The 16,958-nt window shown below is 40.2% G+C and overlaps 1 protein-coding gene and 1 long non-coding RNA gene across 3 annotated transcripts in view; one reads left to right on the top strand and one right to left on the bottom strand.

Annotated features, from left to right (window-relative positions):
• Positions 1–16,958, top strand: part of SMTN (smoothelin) — a 51,888-nt gene that overhangs the window by 11,280 nt on the left and 23,650 nt on the right. For both annotated transcript variants that reach the window (XM_053468543.1, XM_053468544.1), the window contains exons 2-5: positions 6,664–6,821; positions 13,116–13,206; positions 13,366–13,444; positions 13,646–13,749. In XM_053468543.1, coding sequence (XP_053324518.1) covers positions 6,664–6,821; positions 13,116–13,206; positions 13,366–13,444; positions 13,646–13,749 — 432 coding nt within the window. The remainder of the gene's footprint in view (positions 1–6,663; positions 6,822–13,115; positions 13,207–13,365; positions 13,445–13,645; positions 13,750–16,958) is intronic.
• Positions 7,247–16,872, bottom strand: LOC128499257 (uncharacterized). The gene is made up of 2 exons (XR_008354796.1): positions 16,580–16,872; positions 7,247–7,370 (listed from the first exon to the last, which is right to left on the bottom strand). It is a non-coding gene; the product is annotated as an uncharacterized LOC128499257 (long non-coding RNA).

Below are 16,958 nucleotides of genomic sequence, written 5' to 3' on the forward strand. Positions count from 1 at the left end.
ACTCATATAATGTAGTGGATGCATGGAAGGGTAACCCAGCAGAGGTGGTTAGTTTCTTTGTTTAAGTATTCAATGAGTTAATCTGAGGTTGATTTTAATGTGTTTCTTTGTGAATGCCCTCTGTATCTGTTCTGGCTAGAGGTGTCATCTTCCCAAAGGACCCCTGTGGTGATTCAGATAAGGATCCTTAGTTATAGGAATTCCATTCCTATCTTAAGTGGAGGGGTTTCCATCACCTTTACCCCACCATAATTTATTGGCACATCAAAGATGGGACCCGATTCTTGGGGATGGTGTCATATAATCGGTCATGTGGTCAGAGGGGGGTTTTCTTGAAAGAGAGTGTGATTTAGGGACAATGCAGCGTCCGAAAAGCAGAACTCCATGATATACTCTGATCGGAACAACATCATAAGAACCATCTGGACTTAAGGAGTTCCCACAGGCCTACTTATTGGAGAAACTCGTGAGTGAGGGTCCTGTGTTTAAGTCCCTTTGTTTTTAAGAACTGTTTGCCGTTTTATTTTTATTTTGTATGTCTTGTTTTTTGTAATTCTGGCACTGTGTAATCTTTGTCTCTTTGTTATTAAAATATTCAAAATCTAAGTCTGTCTTTGGGCTCTAGTATCGATATCCACAAACCCGAAGAGAGGATAACGCGTTACCATATTGTTATTACGTTCTACAGGATATATCTATATGTTGTTTGCCCGGGGTGGGTTGATATATATATATATATATATATATATATATATATATATATATATATATATATATATATATATATATATATATATATATATATATATATATAAAGGTTATAGAGATAAAGAGATAAAGGTTCTAATTCGGATTTCTCACGAATCCGGTATCAAAATCGTGAGTGGTGGCAGACTACCTGGGGGGATACAGGCAGGATTTGGGGGTTAATTTGGTGTAACTTATGCCCTGTTAAGGGGTGAAGTTAGTAAATCCAGAGGCCTGGTGCTATTAACCCCTTCATGCCCACGCCCTCCACACAGTCACGGCTTGGCAAGTAGTCCTGACCGTGACAGTATGCACTTTTGCACAAGTGCTCCAGGAGTCCTGGTTCATAGAAGCAGCAGAAGACATAGGGAGAAGCGGCAGAAGACAATGGGCAAGAGGAAGCAAAGCTGCAGGAAAAAAGACAAGGACGCGCAAGTGGTCGGCGGAGAAATAATTTATAATATATATTATTTGTTTGGGGGGTGATCTACTATCATCTGTTAGGAACAGCAAAGCAGTTGGTATGTGTAGCTGAATCTTCCCAGAAACCGCAGGTTGGGCTTTGCAGGACTACTTTCATCCTGCCCCTAATATGTGTTTATGAGAATGCCATTTGATATTACGTAGCTATGTAATATTGTGATATATACTATCATATATTCCTTTTCCAGTAAGTAGACTGTGGATACTAGACTTTAAGCTGCTTTTCTGTCCCTTGTTGCTTTTTCCAATACTCAATAAAAATAATCACCACAAACAGCATCCAGATGTGAACCACATGTGCTGCCAAGAGTACTGTCTGACCTCAGAGAAAGTGATGTGGGACACGCAGCTACTCAACCAAATGTTTTCTGTTTGAATGGCAGATATAAATACAACCTTATTTTTCCCTTCCCACAGTGTGTGTGTGTGTGTGTGTGTGTGTGTGTGTGTGTGTGTGTGTATAAACATTCAAAAGTTTGGGGTCACTTAGAAATTTCCTAGTTTTTGAGACACTGGTAATGTTGTAAATGAAACGGTTTTTCACTTTTATGGAATATCTTCATATGCATATAGAGGCCCTTTAGCCACAATCATCACTGATTCACTGATCACTGATGACAATCATTTAATTCTACTGTACATCCAATTGTGTGGTTCATATTGAATTCAAAATCCTTCCTGCCATTTACAGCTTTGACTGTTTAGAATTAAAGAGTTTTCTACAGTTCAAGAACATATTTAAATGGTGCTTTGTCTACGTACATTAAGTTGCCCCAAACATAAACCATTGTGCAGTGATGTCTCTTAATGGTAGAGTCTAATGTTAAACTGCTGATTGCTTTACTTTTATTAGTATTTCCTTTGCCAGGTAATGACGTGGTATGAAGTCACAGGATATGGAAATGAGGTTATGGCAGTGCTTGAATAATGTATAGGATCAGAACAAAAGTAGCCACACCCAAAGTATTGAATCAGAATGAAGTGGCTCTAGAACAGGGTAGCATAGCTCCAGTCTACGGAAGCTGCAAACGGGGCATGAAATATGTGTCCTTGCCTAATTCAAGGTAGTTTAACAAACGTGATGGCTATGCTCGAGCTACTTTCAAAGAATAAAGAACATAAGTGAAATGGTGCTTTGTCTAAGTTACCCCAAATGTAAACCACTGTGCAGTGATGTCTCTTAATGGTGGGGTCAACAAATAACCTTGTTTCCCCCCTCAGCTATATTGTTTAGTAATAGTTCGGCTAGCTCTGCATATACATATATATCACTTTTTAGAACCTACAGACTTTTCGATACTATTTAGATGACTGTTTCCTATTAATAGTTATAATGGAGTACCATTAGTTATGACTCTGGAGCTGTCCTAACAGGTCTGCAGTGTAGTCCCTTTCACTGCCAGAGAGCCTGCAATGTCTGGAAAGGCCTGCAGTTTATACATAAGTTCATCCAATGAAGTTAACTCAGATCTGTTACAGCTTGCCTTGTTGGAATCCATCGGTTGTGATTATTGGTGTGTAAATGGTGCACGCAAAGCCAAAGTATACAGATTTTCTAATAAGCAAGTGATATCAGAACTTTGTGAATTACTCCAGGATATCATGAACACTCCCTTCCCGGCAAATACCTTTTAAATTGTCAGGAGCTATCTAATATAAAGGGTCTGCATGTGAACCTGAGTTCAAATGGGTATGGAAAAAATATATTGGATGTGACTGTTGTATGGTGTATTGGTGGAAGGAGTTCTGGATTTTATTTTTACCATTCTTTTATTTTCTTAAAGCAGATCTTAAAGGGACTCTCCTGCCATCATACACAATTAATGCAGGTTATAGCTGTGTGGTCCTTTCATTTTTGTGGTGCGTCCTTTGCTAATGCATGTTACAGGATACTGCTCGGCCTGCAAATATCTAGTGCAAAATGGAGTATATCCTGTCATAGGCTGCAATCTTTCCAGGAAAACAAATCCCAAAATTAGTTGTATATGAACCTAAGTTTGCTCAAATAGTTTAGGTAACGACTCTTAAGTCGTCTTCTCACGGGATATATTCTAGTAGTGCGTTACCAATGTTGATCTCTGACTATATCTTTGCAGATTTTATCTAGAATGACAGATGTGTACAGAACATATGAGCTAAGAAAAGGAAACATTGGTATAATTCTATTTAAGAGAAATGCTTATCTACCCCCATATGTATTTGCCCCTCCCCCCCTCCAAGGTTTTTCTTTGCATATCATTATTGGCAGCAGAACCCTGGTAATAAAAAGTGTATCATGTTGATTCATAACTTCTGCATTGCAATAGTTAATCGTGGTGCAGACATCTACATGTGTATTGGAATCCCCTTAATCCTTGGCAGTGTGTGGGGGCTTATCTGCAGCTGTATTTCTTAATAGGCCAGAAATATATAAAGTAGGAAATTGCAATCCATTTATTTATTTTACACAGGGTGGTAATTAACACTCATACAAACAAGCTTACGCATACATTTAAATAACATACACACAAATACTAACCTTTACATATACATAGTAACACTTATACACATATGAATACACACACACACACACACACACACACACACACACACACACACTGGGGGGCAGCATTTCTGGCTCTGGTTTGCACCCGCTGGACACAAAGTACAATCCGCACCTGAGGGCTAAATTGTATAGTTAACTCCGTGCTCACCTGTCACACTAGGCGCCTCGAAGTAATTTCTTGTTTTGAGACTCTTGCCTATGGGTGTCACAATGTGATATATAACTACCACAGTGCAAAATGGTGTGAGCAGGTGAGCTACTCTGTAAATATACTACATAAAAGAAAAATTACCTGCTAATTTTGTCAGTGTTTAATCCTGTGGTGCTCTCCTTTGACTCGTAATGATATGGGGCGTTAAAACAGAAATCACACGTGGACAAGTGTCATGCACAGCAGTGCAGCTGGTGGATAAACAAAATATCACATGTACCATGTCAGGCTTGTAAAGGGTACACCTGGAAAGTCAGTTTCCCACCCGTGGAAAGTGTTCCCAAACAGCCTCCCAGGAGGGCTGTACCAGACAACGTAACATATGGGGTTTTGCTTTCCCCGCTGAAAATACATTTGGTCTGTTTCTATATTAAGGCCGTTGCAAACGTTACGTGCCTTAAAGTATTTAAAACAAACTTTTTTTTAATACTTCAAAATTGTGAGAAATATTCCATTGCTCGTTCATCCACTTGCACCCTCTCCTCCAAATGTGTAACATCTGTTCCACAGAAAGGAGAGGACTCTTAATAATACCTGGAAAGATTCCTGCCTGTCATTTTGCTTTTGCAGCGAACAGTTTAATTACATCTGATGCAGTGAACTTTCATGGGCTCATTCCAATTTTTATAGGTCATTGTCTGACATTTCACTTCTCTCCTTTTAATAAATGTACAGGAGTTTTATGCATTCCTCACAATACAAAGACATTTTGTGTTGCAAGACTTGCGCCCCCTGCAACGCTCACTCATTGCACATATGGGTCACATTCCCATTTCATGAGAAGGCCTCATCACACTCTTCCTCGATGTATCCCTCCTACAGAAAGGCTGCAAGGAATTTAGCAGGGAACTTAAATATTCGCAGCATGCAGCACACAAGTTGGTCAAGATAGTAATAATTAATAGGGGCAATGCTAACCATTGTTAATTGTCTGGTCTCATATAAAATAAACATAATGTTCTTTCCATTTGCATAAAATGGCTTCAAGTAGAGTTTGAATTTGCAACGGTAAATTTAAAGGAGGTCACAAACGGACAACCAAGACACTTTTTTCCTATTCCATGTGGATATATTTGTGCTATGAGATCATAATTTCACACATTGTGGTTTGACTAAAGGGAGAGTTGACAGAAGAGTTGTGGTTTCACCTTCTTGACCTCGCTATACATCTTGGCTGGCATAGTTTAAATCAATTAGGTCTCTTCAGTTTGTTCGCACATCCACCAGTCCACCATTAGTGGATGGTTTGATTGTTGCTACTGTATCCTCTCATCGGTATGTCAGTTTATATAGCTTGCCATAGTCACATTGTTGAAAACCATCCCGTCACTAAGTGGCAAGAAATTCCTCTTGTGGTGTCTGTCGCTGATTGATACAATGTACAGTACATATACAATGTACATATAGCTACGGTCTCTGAATATGAGGCGAGTTCAGTAAACAGAGTTTAGAGGCATTTCATTGCAATGTCTGCTTTGGGGAGCTCACTGGGTTGGCCTTCATTGTGAAGTCTATGAGTTAAAATATTTCCCTCACTTACAACCTCCTGGGTTAGTAAACACTACACCTCACCTGCTGGCAAGACATAAAGGCCATTTTACTTTACTTACGTCCCCTAATGCTAAACCCTAACTACTATTAAGAGAGCCGCCACAGCTACATGACGAGGTACTGAGACTCTTAAAAGGGATAGATTTGAAATTGCAAACATCCATGTGCATTGTGTTTTTTTGGTGTAAGAACATGAGTCTCTTAAAATAAAACTACAACTAAATACAGTTCTGGGGAAAAATCCTTTTAAGGGTTTTTACTGTGGCTGCATTTAGACATTTTCCTGACTTGGGAAAACATTGTTGTTGTTTCAGTAGAAATGTGTAGTTTTTGTGTTCACAGCTGATTTGCGGTTATTTATACTTTGCAAAAAAGTGCCAAAATGTCTTTAAAATAAACGTTTTAGACATAATCTAAACACATTTGTGAATGTCAGATCAACTCTGACCTCTGTCTTTCATAGCCTTGGCATGTTTTGCACATATTGCCAAGTAGGTTTTCTCCCTCGACTGATCTATAAGTAGCATTGAAAACAACCTGCTGGCAAAAACAAAACAAAATCTTGTTTGCGTCACAAACTTTTTGTATTTGCTTTTACGGGGTATCAACATTGCTAGGGACTCAAATTCTGCTGTTTCTTTAGGCAATGCCAATGTACTTGGGCTCCTCAAACCTAGTTTAGCCATCTATGGCAGGCAGGACCAACGACAGCTTGCTACCTTCTGCTGCTAGGATTGCAATCCATATTAAGATCAGTAAGTTGTTCAGCTGGTTGCTGACAGTCTTTTAACTAATGTAGAAAATATAAACTCCAGACCTAGTTTGGCGCACATGGTATTTCAGTCCAGATGCAAAAGGATTAAGGGTCCCAAGTTTTTTTTTTTTTTTTTTTTTTTTGCACTAGGGAAAATTCAGTTTTCCATAAACAAATCTGTGTTGAAAAGTCCTTTGTTTTAGCCATGGAAAATCTTGAGTGTTTCTACTTATTTTGCAATGCTTAATAACATAAAATATATAAAAATCCTCATGAAGCCCACACAGGTTCTGCCTCAACCATGACTTTGCTGCTCATCTAGGTTCGCCCATAACCTCCCATTTATCGTTTTTTGTTTCTTTTCATTCATAGCTGGAGGTTACCCTGGATCTGACAGAGCGCAGAGAGATACGTTCAGCTATTAGAGAATTGCGCCGGAAAGAGCTGGAGAGATGTGAAGAGGCATTGGCATCTAAGCGCTTCCGGTCCGAGAGAAGCAATGAACAGGAAAACAAGGAGAATCAGCCTGGGTCAGTAAGCATCCACACCTGATTGGATAACACGATGTGCTGGATACCGGTTTACACCAGAATGTGTCTTGAGTTTAGGAACTCCTTCCTGTATCTAACTTGTACCATTGGGGGTCTGTCTCTTGGGGGTAAAATTAAGTTGTGAGTAATGTAGATGAGAAGCAGTCTCTTATGAGCAGTTTTGTTGCTGCACGAATGGAAATATCCACACAGGTTATACGATATGGATGGGCCACAAAGAATATAACACGCGTGTACTTGGGCAACCACAGGTATATCTAAGAAATGTTACAAGCTTGGGAGTAAAAGGTGGGGGGGTGAATTTAGTTATGGTAAAAGCTGTGTATATAGTCAATTCTGTTGACAGAGTAGTACGTTAAAGTACATATACAAGAGTGAACAAGGTATCTCACACTACTGGTGCCTTTTAATTTTTAAAAAAATATGCAAGGCTGTCACAGGAAGCTTTTAAAGTGTGGTACTTTAATCTTTTCTCCAAATTAAGCCACTGTGATGGATGACATTTCACTTGAAACAGAGGAATGGGATCTGTGAATCATTAAATAAGATAAGGTTAGCCAAGCATTGTAGCAAAGAAGTGGGAACAGCTTTCATAGTTTGTCATGCTTTATCGGCCCAACAGGAAGACGGTAATAATTTTCAACACATCGTTGGGAAGATCTCAGTGCTACAGGCTAAATGGGTACTACATTTTGTGTGTGTGTGTCTGGGGGGGGGGGGGTCTAGAGGAGATCTAGTGTTTCTCCATATGAAAAAAAACTTGATTAAAGGATATTAACTCTGTTTTGATAAGCAAGCTAATGTAGATGATGATTTATACTAAATGTATTTACTCCCTATGTTTCCATGTGAAACTATGCAACGTGACTTAGATACTTTGTGTTAGCCTTGATTAAACGGGCTAGCACACTAGTGGTACAACCCTGAACCCTGCTGCTATGGGATAATGCATTTGTAGTGTGCAGATTTCACATTGTTAGAAAATAATGAATACCGGTGCAACAAAGTGATAGGGCCATGATGGATACCAGGTCCCCAATCTTTTTCTGGGGTTGTGCTCCTAATAGGAAGCACCTTTCTTCGCTCCCTGGCTGAAACCAAGGGAGGACCAGATTTGGCTTACTCCCTATAAAAGAGAGACACACTAAAGTCTTCAACGGGGGATGACAGCCAACCCCCACACCAAAAACAAGCCTTCAGGGACCCAGTTCCACTGTGGCGTGTCTTACTGAATGAAGATCTGCGTACCAAAATAAAGTCATTGCCGTATGTGCAGGAAAAAGTTCTAGTGAAATAGGTGTAGGTGCCATATGTGGCCCTAGCCCATGATATGTCATAAAAATTCTAGTACAAATGAGGAGGGAAAGCAAAAGGTCTATTTGAAAGGTCCAACATGTCGCATAGTATTCCTACCAGCCAGGCATTTAAGGTGGGGGGGGGAAACATTGCCCTACACTGTACACCACACTGTGCTCAGCTTCTCAGTGGACCATACCCTGGGGCTCTGTAAGCACCTCCGGCTTACCTAGGGTACAAAGGCTTTCTGTTTCACAGGTACTCACTTGATCTTGGCAAAAAGGCCGCCTGTTGACTTAATCAGTTTATTCGCAAAATACTTTCTCAGTTTAACCCCAACTTCATTGTCTTGGCTTGAATGTGTTGTTGTTGCCCCCAAACAACTTGTCTCTGCCTTCTTTGCCCACTTGCCCCTGCCAACATACTCTGACACACACGTGTGTAAGAACAAATTACACACACATACTCCTACTCACTAACACATGTACACATTCATTTCAACACGCTTAATGTTCACACTCATTACAGAGCCATGCTCGCGCAGGCACATACATAAATGCCCCTGCTTCTCTCACCTCTAGCTGCTCGCATGTCGTGCAGTCTGCCTCGGACCCCGATACATTCCTTTCTCCCTGCGCCGGGTGAAAATAGTTTAGAAAGGGCCTTTATGTCCTAGACCGGTGCGGTCCAGGTCAGAAGGGCCCTTTCTAAACAGTATTGAACCGGTACAAGGAATAGTAACAAGTTGTAGTGGGCCCCTGTAGTTATGCCTCTGATTGGAGCCCTGTGTGATTGTTCTCCGGAACAGTCACATTCATCATGTTGACGAACAATCGCCTTTTACGCGAAGCCGGTGTTGCTGAAACGCAAACAGCAACACAAAAGCACTCCAAAAATCTAGGCTTTGTGTGATTGATTTGGAGATTGTTTACAAACGCCATAGTAAGTGGTATGCCTCTCACGAGATAGGGGTGTCCAGTAAAAAGTAAGAGCTCCCAGAGGGTCTGTCAAGACCCTCCTGAGACCTCTGACAGGTTCTGCAATCAACCATGCAGGCGATGGAGCCCAGCTTTCTAATCCCTGTGAATTTAAATAAAACTTTAGAAACATTTAGAATTAAGCTTGGGTCATATCACCATGACATTATAAGGGGAACTGTCCAGTCTATTAAATATTAAAAACATACTGTGAAAAAATAGTTTAATTTTACGAAAATTAGCGCTGTATCTTCACAAAAATCCTGGCATAGAAAGTGTTAAAATACCAGCATTTTAAATACCCTATGGTGACTATTAAAAAATACATGTTTTAATAGCAGTAAACAGAATTTACTGGCTTCAAAGATTTTCCAAACAGGATATGGGGACAAGTTGACCAAATTGAAAAATACGCACCTCCCTAATGTGGCCTTTTAGCCCCCAAACAACCAGACAAACCTACTGTACTGACTACCACTTTGTCAAAGGCTGGTGGTAGAATTAGTGCATGGAGTTAAAATACCAGCATTTGAAATACCCTGGGTAGTTTTATTTTTTTAATATATGTTTTAAGGTAAATTTAAATTGGCCAGCTTCAAAGATGTTCCAAATAGGATGTGGACGCACTATGGTCATATTTGAAAAAATGGTTTTTAAATAATGTTATCTAAAGAAGGCCTTTATTGTGCTTAAAAAATGTGTGGGTACAGTAAATGAGTGAGAAGAAAATTACAGCTAAATGCAAACAACACCATGAAGATGTCAAAACGGCCATTGTCACAAACGGGTTATTTTCGAACCACTGATGGTTTAAAAGAGCCTTTATGAAGCTGTGCCAGGCCACAGAGTATTTTAATAAACATTAGGAACATTAAATTGTCCCTTTTAAATCACAAGGACCCACCCTTCCTTAAAACAATTGCTTGTATTTGTTGTTGTGAAACATTGTGTTGTGACCTAAAGGAGGTTATTGTGTGCAAATCTGTGCCTTGGGCTGGGTATAATTTAGTACACCTTTCCATTTGCCCCACATGCCTTTCTATCGTAACTTTTTTTTTTTTTTTTTTACTGGCCAAGAAAAGTTAGGGGAGATAAGAAAGCAAGAAAATCAGGAAATGAAAAACAAATCTTTTCCTGAAGCTTGGTTTTTTTCTTCTGGGGCGCTAAGCTATTATCTAGTTATAAAGTACTACATTTGTACTTTTTTTTTTTTTTTGTTTTGTAAAACAAAACAAAGTTCTAACATGCTCACATTTCCCTTAAAATGTTTATGCGCAGCTTTGAAAGTTTATAGTTTGTGTTAATGATACACAGTTGCATTTAAATTAAACCATTTCCGTAACCATAAAATGTCAGGGATGGTTTAGGCATCCTTAAGGGCCCTAGAGAAGGTTATGAAATTAAATGTGTTGCATTCATTTATTCTCCCCAGGTGGGATTATTTGAAGGGAAGGGGGAGCTAAGGGATGTGTTCACTAAACTGGGAGTATGCAGTACAGCGACTACTCGCTCTATTAAAGGACAAACCCCCAGTGAGCTTCTTCTGTAAAAAAGACCAAGCCTGTCTGCTTTATGCATAGTGTTATTAGGGATCTGAGATTATAAAGTCTGGTGCAAATTCCCTGTGGATTGAATACCTCTGACAAAAACATGGGATAAACATACATTATGCTGCATATTTATTAATACATGCTACTGTATATGTACATAACTTTTTTTCCAGAGAAGTTAGTATGGTTAAGAATACCTTTTGAAAGGCTCTGTCTGTGACACCCTTACTATAGAATAATGCTCTGAATTACCCAACACAGCAACCATGCTACAAAAGCTGCCTTCCTTCATCTGACGTTTATTGGTGCTGATTGGTTTCTTAGCTGTCAATCAGTGGCAGGAAAGTGCTGCCATTGTAAATCAATGGGATGACTTTACACATGTGTACTGGTACTGAACCGAGCAAGCTCTGCATACATCAAGTGCAGGGAGATGTATTTGGACGGATTCCTTTTTCTGCGCCGCCTTTAGCTGGGGAGTTGGGAATGGGGCAGAATCCCCCCCCATGCATTTGCAAAACTGACCACATGAAAATGTAAATGGACCACGCGCTTACACGTGCATTAAAGTGTCTTAGATGGCTGGTGTGCCGCTCTAGGTGGTTCTCCACATCTGAAAAACTGATGCTGCGGTCTTCAAATTATATGACCATTCGTTCCCTAAAAGATTTTGTATACATTTTTAGATTTACAGTTTCCAAAAATTGCACAGCTGCTGATGGCAGACAGACTTGGTGGACCTCAATACTGGGCTGCTGCAGGACTATATTAAGGTTTCTTTCTTAGTACGCTATAAGAAAAGGTCAATAGTTGTACATATCCCATCTGGATCTTGCTTACGTACTTTTTGATGAAACTTAAAAACCCCATACTGTATAAATCTAAATGTGCTCACTGCTATGATATTTATAACAACTCTTCTGTATACACAGATGGCTGCAAAGCCTTAGCAAAAGTAATGTTGAAACATTAATATTTATTTAAGCAATGAATTATCTGATCTAAAATCAACAGAAATAACGCAATTAATTCCTTTATATACTTCATTTTGGGTGGTATTGAGTGGGTGGATTGAAAATTGGATTATGCTTAGAGTAGAAGGCAGCGCCAGTTTGGGCCAAGATTATTCAATAGAGACATCAGGACAAAACAAAAGACGATGCTAGAGATAATCCTACGTGACTATTGTCTCTCTAATTGCCTCTGGGATTTGCTATTCAGATGGAGTCCTTGTGTATATGCTTTCTTGGGAGGTTAGTCTTACATCAACCCTTCAGTATTTAGTCATTGACAGCGATGCCTGTTTACCTGTCACAAGAAGCCAAATCCCAGGTGAGCCAACCTTTGCCTGTGGCTTTTTTTGAAGTTTATATGCTAAAATTTTCCAAAATGACCTAAAGCTGAAGTTCCACCTATTTTCCCAAAATCTAACACACTTGTAATTATAGTCTAAATCCTTCTTGAAAACAATGTCATGTCAACTAAAGTTGATGTCTTAGAAACTGGAAAGGCTTGTTTGCAACAAAGGATATATGAAGAAATAGTAATAAAAAAAAAAAAAAGTGTTGTGTGTAACAGAGTTTGTATGTCCTCCAAAACATGGAAAACCTTATATATGTTGAAGAATGCTGTACATGTTGAGGCAGTAGCACTTTCCCATGGAAGAAATCCTAAGCACAATTAAGACTTTTGTGTCTTAAAGTGTTTTGATCCCCTTGTATCGAGAGGAAAAAAATACATTGACTAATCTGCGAAGGCCTATTCAGAAATGTAAGAAATTAAGTCATTGATAAAAATATACAATTTAATGGCAGGCAAGAGCCTTTCGACCCATCTAGGCTGCCCTTGGTCGTGTCTTAGATTCAGGATAACTTTATGCCGGCCCTATGTATGTTTCAATCCTCACTGCTGTAAAATGTTATGTGCCATTTATTAGTGTAGGATATCTCTAAATCTAAATGCAAACAGTGATCATAAAGTTCCTACTCAAAGAGGAAAACTGCTAGTGGCCTCTCGGTACTGTCACATTTAATGGATTGCTTGTCAGTTTAATGAGGGGAGTTAAGCGCTCTTGACTATCGTATGTTTTATTTGTCTGTTTTCTCATACAGTACAGGGCAAGTTTGCTTGGCCTCTGTAACCATATTCACATGCTAAATATATATCTTTAAACAGATGTATGCGCATACATATGTTAAATATATCGGTGTGCCTATGTTTTTATAATATTGTGTGAGAATTAGTTTAATGCTTTTGTACTTGATCTATGTTGTGGGCTTATACAGGGAAGATTAAATTATACTATGGGTGCTACAGCTGTTTATGTGTTTAAAAGCGAAGTATATAGTAAGTGGTGGTTTAGCCTTTAGTACTAGTATGAGGACCCTAATTTGTATATTTTAAATCCTTTTGATTATTCTGCTACTAAACATGTTAATTTTTCCCCAAAGGGCTAGGCAAGAAGAGAAGCAGCAAAGAGCCCTACATGCCCTGGCAGGGAGGCTGGAAGATATGAGCGATATAGATGAACTGACCGTGCTGGTAAGGCATCTGAGTCACCACAGTTTATGTACATTTGTTGTTGAACAGCAGAGGGCGCTGTTTCCTTACAACCACGTGTTCTATAGAGCCAGCTGTCACTAGCTGCAGTGAGTGCACACTCTGGTGGCTGGTACCCATAATGCATATTGTCTCTCCTAGCTCAGAGCTGCCAGTGAGTATGAGGAAAGGAAGCTGATCCGAGCTGCTATCAGGAAAGTCCGCAATGATGAAATTGAAGGTGACTATAGGGTTTTTATTGCCTATTTTACCCCAATCAGAAAACAGTAGGGGTACATTGCCTAAGCATGCTATTCAGTTAAGCTTTACTCAATGTGTTTCTTGCTTGGTCATTTTTATTCAAAATGTTAACAGACACAGAGACAACAGCGGCCTTTGTGTTATTTTTTTAACTCTTGTATATTTCTGCTTTATTTTGCAGCTGCATCTCACGCTGGGGCTTTGGTCAGCCGTAGCAAAGACAGGGACAATGGGGCTGTGCTCCCCAGAGGCATGGAGAGTAATGGGGATCATACTCCCTCGTTGGTAAGTTCCCTATAGGTCAGAATTACTGCTGTCGACTAGGGCTGAAACAACTAATCGATAAAATCGATAATAATCGATAATGAAAATCGTTGTCAGCGAATTTCATCATCGATTAATCGGATCGATTTTTATCGATTATAAAAAGAGGTTTTTTTCAGAGCAAACGCTCTGAAGAACTCCTCTCCTTATATAATCCGACCTCAAACAGAGATCGGATTATAACACCGGAATCCAGATCCCCCGCTACGCTGCAGGAGACCTCACTGTCGGCCGGTCTCTCACTTCCGTCTCTCCCCCTCCCATCTGCCTCCTCCCCCCTCCCATACATCACTCTACCTCTCTACCCGGCACCGTTACTGACAGGCACTTTCCCTGCAGCTTCATAGAAGCCTCAGTGTAAGTGAAGGGCAGTAACGGAGTCTGTCTGTGCGATGCAGACCCCCACCGGCTGACAGAGAATCATCCTCTCTGATAGCCGGTGAGGGTCTGCATCGCACAGACAGACTCCGTTACTGCCCTTCACTTACACTGTGGCTTCTATGAAGCTGCAGTGAAAGTGCCTTCAGTAACGGAGCCGGGTAGAGAGGCAGAGCGGTGTATGGGAGGGGGGAGGAGTCAGAGGGGTGTATGGGAGCCACCCTCCAATACACCACTCTGGCTCCTCCTCCTCTCATACGCCACTCTGCCTCTCTACCCGGCTCCCTGGTGTCTTGTCAGAAACGGAGGTTCACAGGAGGCAGAGTGGAGTATGGGAGGGGGGAGGAGGCAAAGTGATGAATGGGAGGGGGAGGAGCCAACATGATGTATGGGAGGAGGCAGAGTGGAGTATGGGAGGGGGAGGAGCCAAAGTGATGTATGGGAGGGGAGGAGGCAGAGTGGTATATGGGAGGGGGAGGAGCCAAAGTGATGTATGGGCGGGGGAGGAGGCAGAGTGGTGTATGGGAGGGGGGAGGAGGCAGAGTGGAGTATGAGAGGGGGGGAGGAGCCAGAGTGGTGTATGGGAGGGGGAGGAGCCAGAGTGGTGTATGGGAGGGGGAGGAGCCAGAGTGGTGTATGGGAGGGGGAGGAGCCAGAGTGGTGTATGGGAGGGGGAGGAGCCAGAGTGGTGTATGGGAGGGGGAGGAGCCAGAGTGGTGTATGTGTGAGTTATAGTGGTGTATGGGGGGTATTATGAATTTTTAGGGCATATAGGGGGTATAAGGCATATGGATATTAGGCATATCAGGGGGGCATAAACATATCTGGGGGTAAAAGGTATATCAGGGGGCTCAGTCGCATATAGGGGGTATAAGACATCGATATTAGGCATATCAGGGGGGCATAAAACAAATCTGGGGGTAAAAGATATATCAGGGGGCTCAGTTGCATATCACTGGCATATAAGGAGTATAAGGCATATCAGGGGCACAGTGGCATATCAGGGGGCACAGTGGAATCTGGCATATAGGAGGTATAAGGCATATATGGGGGCAGAGTGGCAAGCTGGGGGAAGTTTGGTAAATAAAAAAATTTAAACAAGGCTTTTTTCTCAGTTTTTATTAAATATGAAAAATAGTTAACATATGAATTAATATTTACTAATAACTTTGTATTAAAACCTAGTTTGAGAAGCGCTGTGTTTGGGTTCTTGTAGCTTTTATTATTATGTCAGTAAAATAAGAAGGTGAATAGAGAGAGGCCATTGCAATAAAGAGATGAAAGTGTAAATTGTACGTTTTTTATTGCAATTTTTCTTCAATTTAAAATAATGTATTTTTTTATCCGATTAATCGACAAAATAATCGGCCAACTAATCGATTATTAAAATAATCGTTAGTTGCAGCCCTACTGTCGACTTGTTTTGCCATTGGCTATTTGCTAAGTGCACCCATGGGCTGTCTTCAGTCCTATGGAGTCTACATTCCTATGTAGATCTTAAACTTACACAAGGTAAATTGTGAGGTCTATCCCTGCCGAGGGTGCCTTTACTATCTGCCTAACTCTGATTCATGTGCTATCAAATTGATAGACGTATTTACGGAGGTAGGGAGATCCAATGTGTGCCGTGTAAAAAGTGAGAAAATTAATAAATATATTAAAACTTTACGTGGTTTCTGAAATAGCAATTTAATTGTTAACCATGGAATGTATAAAGCATTGTTATGTTGTAAGTTCTTGCAATCAGGACACTCTTTACATGAAACATTTCACTGAATGTAGCAGTAATTTTTTTGCATATATAATATACTTGTGTTTTTTTTAATTATCTTTGGTATCAAGGAGCAAAGCCCAAATAATGCTGCGCTGAATCTCTGTCTATTTAGAAGAACGTAGGAACATTTAATTGAAAGGGCACACCGAGCTATCGGATACATTAAAGTGGATACATTAACTGCAGTGTCCTCTTAATCTTCATTCTGTTGGCCCTGTTATCACTATATATATTCTGAAATGCCAGCCCAAGTGAGCTTCTCCTTAAAGAAGGTCTGAGTTGGCTCTGCATTATGCATAGGTAATGTGTTCTTAAAATAATCCACTCTGATTAAGCGAAGCATCACACAGGACCTTTTTAGCCTTTCATTAGAATTGCACTTGGCCTGGCCCTTCATCAAGTATAGTGATAGAATTTTCTGGTGAACTAAACATTAAAGCTCCCTACTATCTTTGAACAGACCCATCTGAGTTAATTATACATTATCAAAAGCAAAGCTAGTGTAAAAGTGGCAGCCTTCTGCAAAAAGGGCTGAACTGGCACTCCATAATTATATGATTTAATGTGAGACTTATGGAAATCTAAAAAACTAGGCATTATATAGGGCCTATTCAGCCCTTCTTAAAATGAGAAACTTACTGGTGCTGGCCCTTCATAATGCAAAGATGTTGAAATGGGATATTTTCAACTCTCCAGAAGTTCTTGATGCACCTTAGTTCTGCAAGACACAGAAGTAAACAAGCATTATAAATCACTCATGGCTTATATGATTGGCAGCCAATTTAATAATGAAAGGTTAAAAAGGTTTGTAAAACTTTAAATATGTTTAAGGATCTTAACAGGGTTTCCATTGGTCAGGGCAGGCCAACGCTAGTTGTCATTCTTACCACCAGTGGTCTATACTACTCTAGGTGGCAGAGGTTAGATTCCAAAAACAGCCCCTCTTCCTAGGTCTTGATGTGAGTTTTTATTTTTATTTATTTTTTTTGTTATATACTTATCCTGCTTAAGCAGCCCA

Source organism: Spea bombifrons, chromosome 1 (assembly GCF_027358695.1).
Source record: "Spea bombifrons isolate aSpeBom1 chromosome 1, aSpeBom1.2.pri, whole genome shotgun sequence".
In the NCBI taxonomy this organism is placed as follows: Eukaryota; Metazoa; Chordata; class Amphibia; order Anura; family Pelobatidae; genus Spea; species Spea bombifrons.